General features: G+C 31.8%; 3 protein-coding genes across 3 annotated transcripts; 2 read left to right on the top strand and 1 right to left on the bottom strand.

Moving 5' to 3' along the window:
• Positions 1-4,316, top strand: mts (protein phosphatase 2 catalytic subunit mts). The gene is made up of 5 exons (XM_066297283.1): positions 1-285; positions 1,752-2,213; positions 3,505-3,656; positions 3,709-3,849; positions 3,902-4,316. Exons 1-5 carry the CDS (start codon positions 178-180, stop codon positions 3,972-3,974), a joined length of 936 nt encoding a protein of 311 aa, XP_066153380.1. The 5' UTR covers positions 1-177; the 3' UTR covers positions 3,975-4,316.
• Positions 4,317-4,870: 554 nt separating this feature from the next.
• On the bottom strand, positions 4,871-9,306 carry LOC136347355 (tudor and KH domain-containing protein homolog). The gene is made up of 8 exons (XM_066297272.1): positions 9,148-9,306; positions 7,797-8,010; positions 7,470-7,740; positions 7,223-7,405; positions 6,784-7,000; positions 6,413-6,585; positions 5,943-6,092; positions 4,871-5,870 (listed from the first exon to the last, which is right to left on the bottom strand). Exons 1-8 carry the CDS (start codon positions 9,153-9,155, stop codon positions 5,716-5,718), a joined length of 1,371 nt encoding a protein of 456 aa, XP_066153369.1. The 5' UTR covers positions 9,156-9,306; the 3' UTR covers positions 4,871-5,715.
• Positions 9,307-9,697: 391 nt separating this feature from the next.
• Positions 9,698-11,778, top strand: RpS3 (ribosomal protein S3). Its single transcript, XM_066297286.1, has 4 exons — positions 9,698-9,855; positions 10,834-11,150; positions 11,282-11,439; positions 11,562-11,778. The coding sequence occupies exons 1-4, from the start codon at positions 9,776-9,778 to the stop codon at positions 11,712-11,714; spliced, it is 708 nt and encodes a 235-aa protein (XP_066153383.1). The 5' UTR covers positions 9,698-9,775; the 3' UTR covers positions 11,715-11,778.
• Positions 11,779-12,307: the final 529 nt, after the last annotated feature.

The raw sequence follows: 12,307 nt of genomic DNA, 5'->3' as shown, positions 1-12,307 counted from the left end.
AGTCAAAAATCCATGAAGCATCGCCATTTTGCACTATTGTGTTGGTGTTGTGTCCTCCGAAAATTCATAAAATAGTGTTCATTTAACGTTAAATATAGTATTTATTACATTAAATTATTGTTAAGGGTTAGCTCAGAAAGTAATATATTATTTTTTGCATCAAAGGAATTGGTAGCGATGGCAGTTGATGACAAGGCGTCGTGTAAGGAGCTGGACCAATGGATTGAACAATTAAACGATTGCAAGCAATTAACGGAAAATCAAGTGAAAACGCTATGTGACAAGGTAAGTTTCCTCTAATTATAGAGTTATTTTATGTTATTTTATAACGTGTTAAATTTTGTAAGATAGAGTCAAACTGAGGGTCATAGTAGTGTCCTGTACCTATTGACCTCTCAACCATTTAAATTTCACCTGTTTAGGTGAGTGATAATTTCCAATAATAATTATCTAAATTTCTACATACCTACTTAATAGAAAATAGTGTAAATAAGTTCTTTCAGGAATTTATCTTTATATAACTTGGCATATTGTCATGTAAGTTTAATTTAGATCTTCCTGACTCAGTTCCTGGTTTTGCCAAATCAACTCCTAGGTAACCTCTTATTTGCATTTGATATGTTTATGTAGAGAGCTGCATTTCAAGTTAACCTCTCATGTTGCATACTTATTTTATGCACTAAGCAGCAATACAATTCTTTTTCAAAATAACTTGCTTTATAAATCTTAGATTATTGGATTTTGGGATTAAAATTTTCTATGAAATGTAACTATTTGATATCAAACGATTTTAGTACTCCATCACAGGTAATAAAACATAATCTAAATATTCAAATTATATATATATTTTTTTGATATAGGTGTCTATACTTAATATAGCTACAGGTAGATTGTCTAACCTCATCTTAGAAGAACTTTTAAGAAGATTTGTAATGCTTCACTTTCCAACAAAAATTTGGTTTAAATGTTTCTTTTTGCAAGCAATTTATAATTAATATCACCATAAATGACAGATTCATAAATTGCTTACAATACCCAATCTTGCTGAGTTACAACCGATTTGGTCCTATTTCTCAAAAGGATGTATCTAATCTTTATTCAGGGCAACAATAGTAGAGTAAAATTAACACTAGAAATAACTCTCTTACTTTTTCTTCAATAGCTATTAAAAAATAACTAAATGTAACATTATTCATAATTTGTACGAAAAGGGTTATATCTATCAAGGGCAGAAAGAAGAATTACACTTTTGATCTGATAAAGTCAAGCACTTGTCACAGGTATAATTTTCTTTCAGCTCCCTAGAGGTAAGTAACTATTAGGGATTTTGCACATGAGAGTGGTAATTCTAAAAACATCACTCTGGAAAGTTTTTTATGCTTTGACCTTCAAAAACAAGTATTTTTACCCTAACTAGAAAGGTTTCTTCATTCAATAACCAGTTAAATTACTGCCAGTCTATGTATTGCTGGTACTCATAAGAAATTTGATATCACAGAAAGCAATTTTGATGGTGATGTTTTAATATGAATGCCTAAATATATGAGGGTTGGGTATTGCTGTACCTAGATTAAGTCATGATTGGACACCTGAGCCTAAATTGCAGGTTTGTGAGAACAAACATTGAAAGGGCTAATCTTTCAAACCTTACAGAATGCCATTTTAAGCATGCTATTATTTTTATCACATTTTCAAGTAAACACTTCTTACATTTGCAAATTAAATTGTAATATTAAATGTGATTTTTCCAGGCAAAAGAAATCCTGTCAAAAGAATCTAACGTGCAAGAAGTTAAATGTCCAGTAACGGTTTGTGGAGACGTACATGGTCAGTTCCATGATCTAATGGAACTGTTCCGAATAGGAGGACGGAGCCCCGATACAAATTACCTCTTTATGGGCGACTACGTGGACCGTGGTTATTATTCTGTTGAGACTGTTACCCTTTTAGTAGCACTGAAAGTGCGTTATAAGGAAAGAATCACCATCCTCCGAGGCAACCACGAGTCCAGACAAATTACACAAGTGTATGGTTTTTACGATGAATGTTTGAGGAAATACGGCAACGCCAATGTGTGGAAGTACTTCACCGATCTGTTTGATTACCTGCCTCTGACTGCTTTAGTTGATAGTCAAATTTTTTGCCTGCATGGAGGATTGAGTCCTAGCATTGACACCTTGGACCACATCAGAGCTTTAGATCGCCTTCAGGAGGTAAGAGTTGGCTGTCTGTATTCACAAATTTGCCAAATTTCTTATTAATTTTATCATGGAGTATGTTTTATTGAGATCATCTGTTCTATTATGATTTCTTATATTAAGCAAGTTATAAAAAAGAAAAATTCATAGTTTACATTATTTGTTGATTTTCTTTGCTTAACCTTTTAAAATACTACTCAAATATTTCAAAATTAAGATGATGAAATGCAAATTGCTTTTTAGATTCAAGGTTATTAGGAAGTGTAGGTCTGGTGTGCATTATTAATTAAGGTTTATTGAGTGCAGTCAAGATAGGGACTAATTTTATCTTTTCGAGGTCAATATTTCTATCGAAATTGGTTTATTTTGGAATATATTGGAGTGTATTAGAGTAGTATGGATATAATAGAAAAGTATTTATAATATTCAAGCTCCAATATAAATTTATTACGCCTGGTTGAACCTAAATTAATGTGGATTCAGGCTTTATAATCTTATCCATTGATAATGTTATCTTTTCAAACAATACCTAGAAACACGTAAAAGTTAGTTACGCTCTTATGCTCTCAAATAACTGATTAAATACTATCATATTGGTTATCAATTAGAATTAGTCATTATAGTTGATGTGATGCAACAGTAGAATCCAAATTAATACATTTAAATTTAGGATGCTTTATAAGGACCTTTCTTAGTAATAGGGTAGTTGTAAAATTCAGGCTCGTTACCAAGGGATAAGAGGTGAAGGACGAGGTTCATGCGTAGAGAATACTGTTAACCAACTGTTTATAACCGTTGAGAAAGAATGAATGTTTATTTTCAGAGAAATGCCCAGTTAATCATTAAGTGTTTCTGCCTTACAATTTTTGTCATGCTCCTCGATCCCTTGAATAACGGTTATCGCAAGGATTTCTTTTTGTAGATGTCCAGCTTAATACGACTCATGAATTATTAAATTTATTAAATATACCAATCCACGAAAACATCTGCGTCTACAAAATTCAAACACTCAGTGAACCAAATATTTAAGAAGCGCTTTAAAAACAAGTCTAAAGAAAGTATGTTCTTTCTTAAATGAAGGATTAGTAAACAAGGATATAGCATTTCATTCTAGTACAACATGTATTAAATTAGCTGATGGAACATGTTAATTGAAATGCAATTTATATATCCAATTAATATTATTTTTCAATGTAAAATACGCGATTAAATTGTCGCAATTACAATTTGGGTTACCCTATGTGTCATTTCGTAATGGATTCTTAAATTATAGTATGAGAAGTATGTAAATATTGATTTTTTGTAGGTTCCCCATGAAGGTCCAATGTGTGATTTACTATGGTCCGACCCTGACGATCGTGGCGGGTGGGGAATCAGTCCTAGAGGTGCAGGTTACACGTTTGGCCAGGACATTTCAGAGACTTTCAATCACTCTAATGGATTAACATTAGTTTCCAGGTATTTCTTTTCTAGTCATTTTCACTGTGGTATTTATAATCTTTGTTTTCAGAGCGCATCAGTTGGTAATGGAAGGTTACAACTGGTGTCATGACAGGAACGTCGTGACAATATTCAGCGCTCCCAATTACTGTTATAGGTGTGGCAATCAAGCGGCTATAATGGAACTTGATGATGCCCTTAAATACTCTTTGTAAGTTATTCAATTAGCTCTCTTTCCATGTGTATTCATTGTTGATTTTTAGCTTACAATTTGATCCAGCCCCACGACGCGGCGAACCTCATGTGACTCGTCGAACTCCGGACTATTTCTTGTAATTTTTTTATATACATAAATACGTCAATCTCATGTCTGCTTAGGTTATATTATTGTATTTGTTAAATAATAACGTAAAGGTAATATCAGAAAAACGCAAGTGCAGAATGAATATCTCGCGCGATAATGTAATTATTATTATAAATAAAAACTATTAAACTTAGTGAAAATATAAAAACTAAAAACTGGCTTTCTCCGTAGGGTTACTGTTGTTTAATTTGCTTATATACGTATGTTTTAAGGGAGGTGTAGTTGCAATGCCGTCGGACAAACTTATTATTCGCTGTTTTCTTATTTAGTTTGTGAAAAATTCGGTATTCGTTAATAAATATCAGACTGATTAATTACTGTTTTTAAATAAGTCTGGACTAATTTGCGGTTATTTACATACTAATCTCAAATGAAATTCTCTTACGAGAAGCCGCAACTATGTTTGTACACATGCAAGTTATTCGGATTAGTTATTTTTACAGTTCATCGATTATATAACATCGAAATCACGTAAAGCATTTATTACCGAAGAAATATAAATCCTTTAAAATTAACTGAAACGGCCACCTTGAGCTAAAATTAACTGTTACGCGTTACACGATTTGTTGTGACAATATCAAACGAACAATGGAAAATCTTTTATTCATCTGCTTCGTGCCTCACAGGACATCCAACTGAAAGAGAGACTCATTCAGTTGGACCAAAAGTAGACTAAGTATCCCCGATATCTGGGTCTTCTATATACTGTAATCTACGACACAACGCAAGGAATCGGATGAACGCTGCGTTTGTGTAAAAATTGAAAACAAAATTAATTTACACAAATTGTACACATTATGGTGAACTATTTATCCGCAGGAAGCCCAAATTTTATGCTGATCCGTTCAAATATAAATTAATAAAAAAATTCTTTCATAACTAAGCTTTATTAAAAAAAAAAACTTAAATCACCTAATTAACGTCTTCTCAACCGATTTGTAAGATTTGCGAAGAATATTTTCAGTACTGGAACTACAAAATAATAATAACGTTCTAAAAGGATAATATCAGAAAGTTTAACTGACTTTATAGCATAATAACTATTACATAATGCATACACTTTAGAAATTAATTCACAATCTCAACAAATATTTACTATATTATTTGACAGAAGAGTACAATACTTGGAGAAATAAATAAAATGATATAAGAAATTGCTCATTTGCAATTGAAAGCGTCAAGTGGGTACTTACCTCTGTAACTTTAGCACGCAGCATATACACGAATATGGAAATCCAGAAAGGTTAAATAAGCTCACTAACTTAACTGAGTTACTAACATTAAAGAAGTACTTTTTCAAAAACATATTCGGATGTAAATATGGCATCGTCGTTAACGTGTCATATGTACAAAGATTGAGATACCACGTTTCGATTCCATGAAGCTAAACGTCAATCCTGATGAACCAATTCTATAGTAATACAGATTTGAACTTGTTATTCAAGTTAAATTAACTTTAGTGCTACATCATATGTTATGTTGTACTATTATTATTTTTACATCCTTATATTATTTAACTCACTCATCACACTTATCGACACGTCAGAGCCAGTTTTTTCGGTAAAATCGATTATTACTTTTAAATTTTATTTTATAGTATCTTCACACTGCCTCGAATTGTTATTTAACTCTAGATTTAATCCACTAGTGCGCGAAAAGCCACGTAACTGCTCTCGTGTCCTATTATACTCACATACGGTTTCAAATATTATTCTAAGTGCTCGATGCCACGCTAATATTACTCGTACTGGTTGTTCGACTGCACAATTTCAAATCAGAGCCTCTTTTGAAAACTGCAACACCTGCTTTCACTAATTCTTCAGCTATGTCTAAGTCTTGTTCACTTGTTACGTTATATAAGTCGATTCCTGTATAACCAAAGGTAAAATAAAAGTTTTAAATACTTTCAAAGATAAACAGTTGTTAAAGAGTTTGACTACCTGGTACAGGCGACCCTTCTCGTTTCGCCCTCGTCTTTTCTTTCATAGAGTATCCCTTAATTCTTGCCGACAATTTTTTCCACTGAGCTACTTCAGCCAAATCTTCAAATTTATCAATAGCTTCTTCTGACCAGGAATTTTCAATGGGATCTGTTAAAAATACATAAAATATTAAATAAAATTTGTTAGTACCCCCCCCCCCCCCCTTTTTAATATATATCTATCTTATAAATTTTTGAGATAATTACTGTCATATACAATAAGGTCTGAGATGCTCTGCATTTGCATATCTTGCTTGTTTCAATATTATTCAATCTACATGAATGACAAAATACATTTTACTTAAAACTCATAGAGGTACTAATTAAGCAGCACTCAATAGCAAGGCGTTCTTAATTGTGTTTAATTATGATTTCTGTTTTCTAATAAAGATTGACCCTCGAAACAACGACCGTAGTTTCGACCCTTACCTATTCTTGCTAAGAAACATTCGATAGCTTGGAAATGCAACCGAAGGAAATCAGTACGTAATTCATACAAATCTGTACAAACCAAACTGTCCGTATCGCCGTAATCAACGTAGTAAACCTTTGCCACAGTCTGATTTGATTTCTTACTAATTTCTAAAACTTCTGCTCTATACCTAAAATCAAAATAAGATGTATACTTGGAAATATTTATAAATACATAAGCTCAAGAATTGCGATATAACTGTTTCTCTGCTGACTCAGATAATTCAAAACGTGTTTAGTTTATTATCTATCTGTACCTTTCCTTATTTTATTTGAACATTTTATGTATATTTCTCAATTAATAATGATCTAAACCAATTTCAACTTACCATTTTTCATCATACTGAAACATTGCTGCAACCAAATCACCAGCATTGACCTCAAATAAAGTATGATTATTTCTATTTTCACACTTCTTATAATAATCAGTCATTTCAACAACTAAACAATCCAGTTCAGTGGCTTTGGGGCCAACTATTTGGACCCAGAATTTAGATGGATTTTCAATTGCTGATACATATACTTCAAATTGGTTATCTTGCTGTCCTACAAAAAAACAAAAATAAAGGCATTATTTAACAAAAAAAAATGTTATATATAAATGTATTTATATTTTTATCCAGTTGTTTATAGACATTAAACACAACAACAGGCAATGTTAACTTTTAGTAAGATTCTAACTTAAGCATTAAATAAGCAAGGAAATAAGAGAAAATTTATATTTTCCTATGATACAAAAAAAACTAACAATGAAGCAAAGCTTCTTACCTGAAATAGTTGATATTTGTTCATATTTTGGAGTTTCAATTTTCTTAACAACATCTGGAGATTTTGGTGGCAATCTAGGTTCCCTTTTTGACAGACTTTCATCAATTAGCTGCCAACTCTGCTGAGACTCCTCTACTACGGCGTCTATTAATGATCGAGCCACATTAATCTGTTCTCTACTACCTAATAAATGTTCCAGAAATATGCATTATTGCATTACCAATATTCTAATTATTTAATAATATACCCTTGATGGTAATTTTTGAATGCACCACAATCAATTTGGCCCCTGAAAGACTTTGAATTTCATTGATTTTCTCGCCCCCTCTTCCAATAATTCTTTTAATACAAGCTGGGGGCACCCAAATGTATTCAAGCTCTAGTACAGGTTGATTGTTAATGAATTCTTGAATGAGGTTATAGGCAATGTTGCAAGAGTCAACTGAGCCCCTTATTACACAAATTTTTTCATGTTTTCCAAGTTGATCTTTGAAATTTATTCGAGTGTTTGATTGCTCCTAGAATAAGATTATGGATGACTTCTACTCTTCTCAATTTCAAAAAAAATACATACTTGTATTAATTTAATATTGCTGCCATTTCGACCAATAAGACTTCTAACAGCATCTTTGGGGATTGTTATTTCTACGGTCTTGTACTTGGAGGTTCGAATGTAATCATCCAGCAAGTCATCTTCATTGTTTTTCTTTAAAAGGAGATACAGCATATAGCTTGTACAGCCAAATGCTGATACTCCCAATAATACTGTCAAAGATTTGGTCAAAATCCTTAAATTACAAAGGATAAAGTAAATAAATAAACAGATATAACATAGATTTCATAAGAAGTTTTTACTTTCATTTTTCTGATTCTATGGGTATTTAACCTTTTTTATTTTTAAAGAAAAATCAAAGTTAACTATGACAGAAAAGTAATTCCCATCTTGGTTTCACAGATGCAGGGATTGTTCAAAAATATCATAAAAACTATACCAAGATCAGTTTTTCCATATATTGTGAACAATATTAACTTTTCAATGCAAGATAAACAGTGATCTTTGATTTATAAAATCTTGCTTTGTTGAAGATTTTAAAATTAATTTACTTCATAATCTTTAATATCAAGGGACAGAAACAGTTCTAGTCATGAAACATACTTCCGTTAACACATATTATAACAATCAGAAAAAGGTCTTTTGAGATTTCAATATATATTTTTTTCAGTATTGGTTTTAATTGATGAGTATATCAGATATATGCAACTATTCTATAGATAAATACTTAAGTGTCATTCACGTTTTCCTTTTCAAAACTGACCAAAATTGAACTGGATCCAAGAGATATTAGGTTTCAAAATTTAATTAATATGTTTAAAGTTCCACCTTGAAAAGTGTTAAAAAATTGAAGTCAATAGATCACAGTATATTTGATAATGCAATTGGCACCTTATACTAAGTATGTAAATCTAAATCTAAGCTGTGACAAACCTACTTAAATTGATCTGAAATCTTGATATTTTAAAAGTAGGTAAATTTAAAAGCAGTGAATGATGTCACTTCTCCTTGTAATCTTTATATAATAGCACATATTTTAAGCTTTTCATTCCTTGATAAATGATTTAAATTATTGCTTCTCTACATGTAGGGGGGTTTATAATATTAGATTGCGACGAGGTAGCCTGGATAGTATAATTGATTTACCACAAAGAACATGCATTCGAGCCTCAATAAAGGTTGTGTAAATAGTGTAACTCACAAATAAGTTTTTATCAAGGAGAAAATATTTTAAAAAATAGTATGATAAAGGCGGGCTTAATAAGAAAAAGGGAGAATGTCATAACTGATAAGTGGTTATTGTAATGTTAAAAAAACTTTTAGGTTATATTTTTTTGGGAAAAAAACAAAAACAAAAATATTAACTACTTACCGCATCATGTAATACTATTTTGGCTGGAAAAAAATCGCAGCATTAATGGAATACTCTAGATAGAATAAAATGTCCACAATCCGATTGAAAATAGAATTAAAACAAGAAAAATGATCTAAAATTGAAATGGATCTAATAGACGGTTACAAAACGAAATGTCAAGGTTGCAGATGCAAAATTCAATAGGTTGACACTGTCAATAACATGACATGAGACTCGTTCCTCCGACATACTTGCAGTGTTCCCATTGCTCATAAACGAATCGAAATTCCAGATTCGGACTTGTTTCCTTTTGATACTTGTGAAATCCTGATAAAGAGATTGAAATTTCGAGTTGCCGCATAAAAAGCATTACATTCTTGATTTCTTTACTAGGTCAAAAGCGAGATGTGTGTGATCAAAAGATTTTCCTTTTTTCCTCTTCTAAAATAAATATTTTTTTCTATTTCCGATTGTGTACCCAAGGTAACGTTGAACGAGTTGTTGCTCTACGGAGCAAATCATTATGAATTGTCAATGTCAACGTCAAGAATTGATGGGTCATTTAAATCTCACGTTTTTCATTGTAGGTTGACGTTGGCGTTTGCTTCTCTCCCACATTTCTTTTTGTTCTCACATTTACAGTGAAATGGCCACCACAATCTCAAAGAAGCGAAAATTTGTCGGAGACGGAGTCTTCAAAGCTGAACTCAATGAATTTTTGACCAGGTAATTTTCTCAGTTTTGTAAGAAAACAAAAAACGATAGTGCATCGAGGAATTTCGGTTGTATTCAACTATACTCGATGATCTGTTGTGGCCAAATCCCATGTGGCGTATTAAGGAATATTTGTCTTAAGTCTATTATTTAAGTTACCAGAACGCAGGGTATCTGGTGTAACTAAACTTGAAATCATATAATATTAAAATTACGACATATTAGATATACCAAATAGGCCAGTTAGAATTTTCAAATTATTTGCAATTAAGGTTATGTTTCGCCGCTAGAGCTAGGTGTTTATTAATTCTTTAATTTATGTTTATTTGCTAGACAGTTAGTAGTTGGAATATAAAATGTAAACAAACATCAGATCAATCTACACACAAGGACTTCGGCTCTGTAAATTAGGTTGTTGCCCTTCATTTGTAATCAAAAAACAATTTTATCCCAAGGAATCACATGTGGCTTAGCTGCACGCAACTTTACAATGTTATTGACCAAGATTTTTCCATTTCTGATACAATGCTGTACCACATGATTTATTTTTTAAAAGTTTTTTTCTAAAGAACATTGCAAACAAATTTTAGCAACACTATAGCAGTTTTCAAAATAAGCTCTGAAAGAAATTTTCTTAATTTAATTGACCTTGTTACTACAGCTATTTTGGAGAAATCATACTAATTCAAAAAAAACACCCTTTATATGTATTGATTCAGTTCTGTATATTTTTTTATCATACTATACCTACCTATCTATATCTTAATAAGATTTTTATAATAATAATTTTATAATACCCAATATGAATTATTAATAAATATTTTGTTACATTCATGGATTATGGTAACTAAAACCCTTAGGAAATGTAACTTTTTCCTAAGGTTTTATTTACCATTTTATCCACTCTTTTGTTAGATATTTTAAATTTGCTCATTTTTTTAAGCTTTTTGGTTAACTGTCTTATTTTAAAATTTTTTATCATCCTTACAGAGAACTATCTGAAGATGGTTATTCTGGAGTCGAAGTGCGTGTCACTCCAACACGTACAGAAATCATCATTATGGCCACCAGAACTGATCGTGTATTGGGCGAGAAGAACAGGAGGATCAGGGAATTAACTTCTGTGGTCCAAAAGAGATTCAACTTCCCAGAAAATTCCGTCGTACTGTATGGAGAAAAAGTAGCCAATAGGGGATTGTGCGCTATTGCCCAGGCCGAATCTCTGAGGTTCAAATTAATTGGAGGTTTGGCAGTTCGAAGAGCGTGCTATGGTGTTTTGAGGTACATTATGGAGTGTGGTGCAAAAGGTAAGGAAAATTTGACTTTGTTAAGCACATTTATTGTTGCCTTTGATATGATTTTTTTGTAATAACTTTTTATTATAACTAAAAAAATCCTTTAATCATTGATTTTGATTAGATTTATATCTTATTAAAAGGTTGCGAAGTTGTTGTGTCAGGCAAATTGAGAGGACAGAGGGCAAAATCCATGAAATTCGTGGATGGGCTTATGATCCACTCTGGTGATCCTTGTAATGAGTATGTCGACACCGCCACTAGACATGTATTGCTTAGACAGGGTGTCTTGGGAATTAAGGTTTGTTCATTATCAATTAGAGATAATTAATGAGACTTTGTTAATAATTCATAAAATTGCCTCTAGCAATGTAAGTTTAATAATGTAAAATTATTTTTTGTAATACTTAATTTTTGCTGCAGGTGAAAATCATGTTGCCTTACGATCCAACTGGCAAAATGGGTCCCAAGAGACCGTTACCTGATAATGTGTCTGTTGTGGAGCCTAAGGAGGAAGTTATTCCGACTATTCCAAGTTCGGAAATCAAAGCTGACGTCCTATCAGGAACTATTTAATACATAAATAGTTTCTAATAGGACCTTAATCTTACAAGATTAATATAATATCAAGTTTAAACTGGTTATGTTGTTTTATTTACACATTTTCTTACAGTCTATGCTGTAATAGTTTTTTTGTGGTACGCTAGAAAATTCGAGCATCTTATATGATAGTTCAAAGATGGAAAATCTTAATGATTCGGTTTCAAAATCAGTTGAGCCGTTTTAGAGCAAAATTGAGTTTTAAATCTGAATTTAAGCTTCGTGAGCAAGGTTTGAACAGTTCCTTAGTTTATTTTTGACCGAAGAAAGTTTATATGTGTGCGCGACATTGATTATCTTCACATAGTAATTGATACGATAAGGTTCAAATGCCTCATACTAAGACGGGGGATAGGAGGTACACCTACTGAGAATTAAAGTGAAAATTTGAGACGTTATTTCTTGGTATTCAATTGCTACTAGGAGTAATCAAATAACATTTTCAAAGTTTAAAAGTCGGAGCGGGAAAAATTATAAAAAAATTTAAATGAATTCTCAAATTCTTGACACAAATTGGTAACTATAAGATTTAATGCGCTTTTACTACAGGTCCTCTAAGCATTGAATAG

Source organism: Euwallacea fornicatus, chromosome 28 (assembly GCF_040115645.1).
Source record: "Euwallacea fornicatus isolate EFF26 chromosome 28, ASM4011564v1, whole genome shotgun sequence".
NCBI lineage: Eukaryota > Metazoa > Arthropoda > Insecta > Coleoptera > Curculionidae > Euwallacea > Euwallacea fornicatus.
Note: the sequence above shows the minus strand (reverse complement) of the source record. Positions and strands in the feature narration are given on the sequence as shown.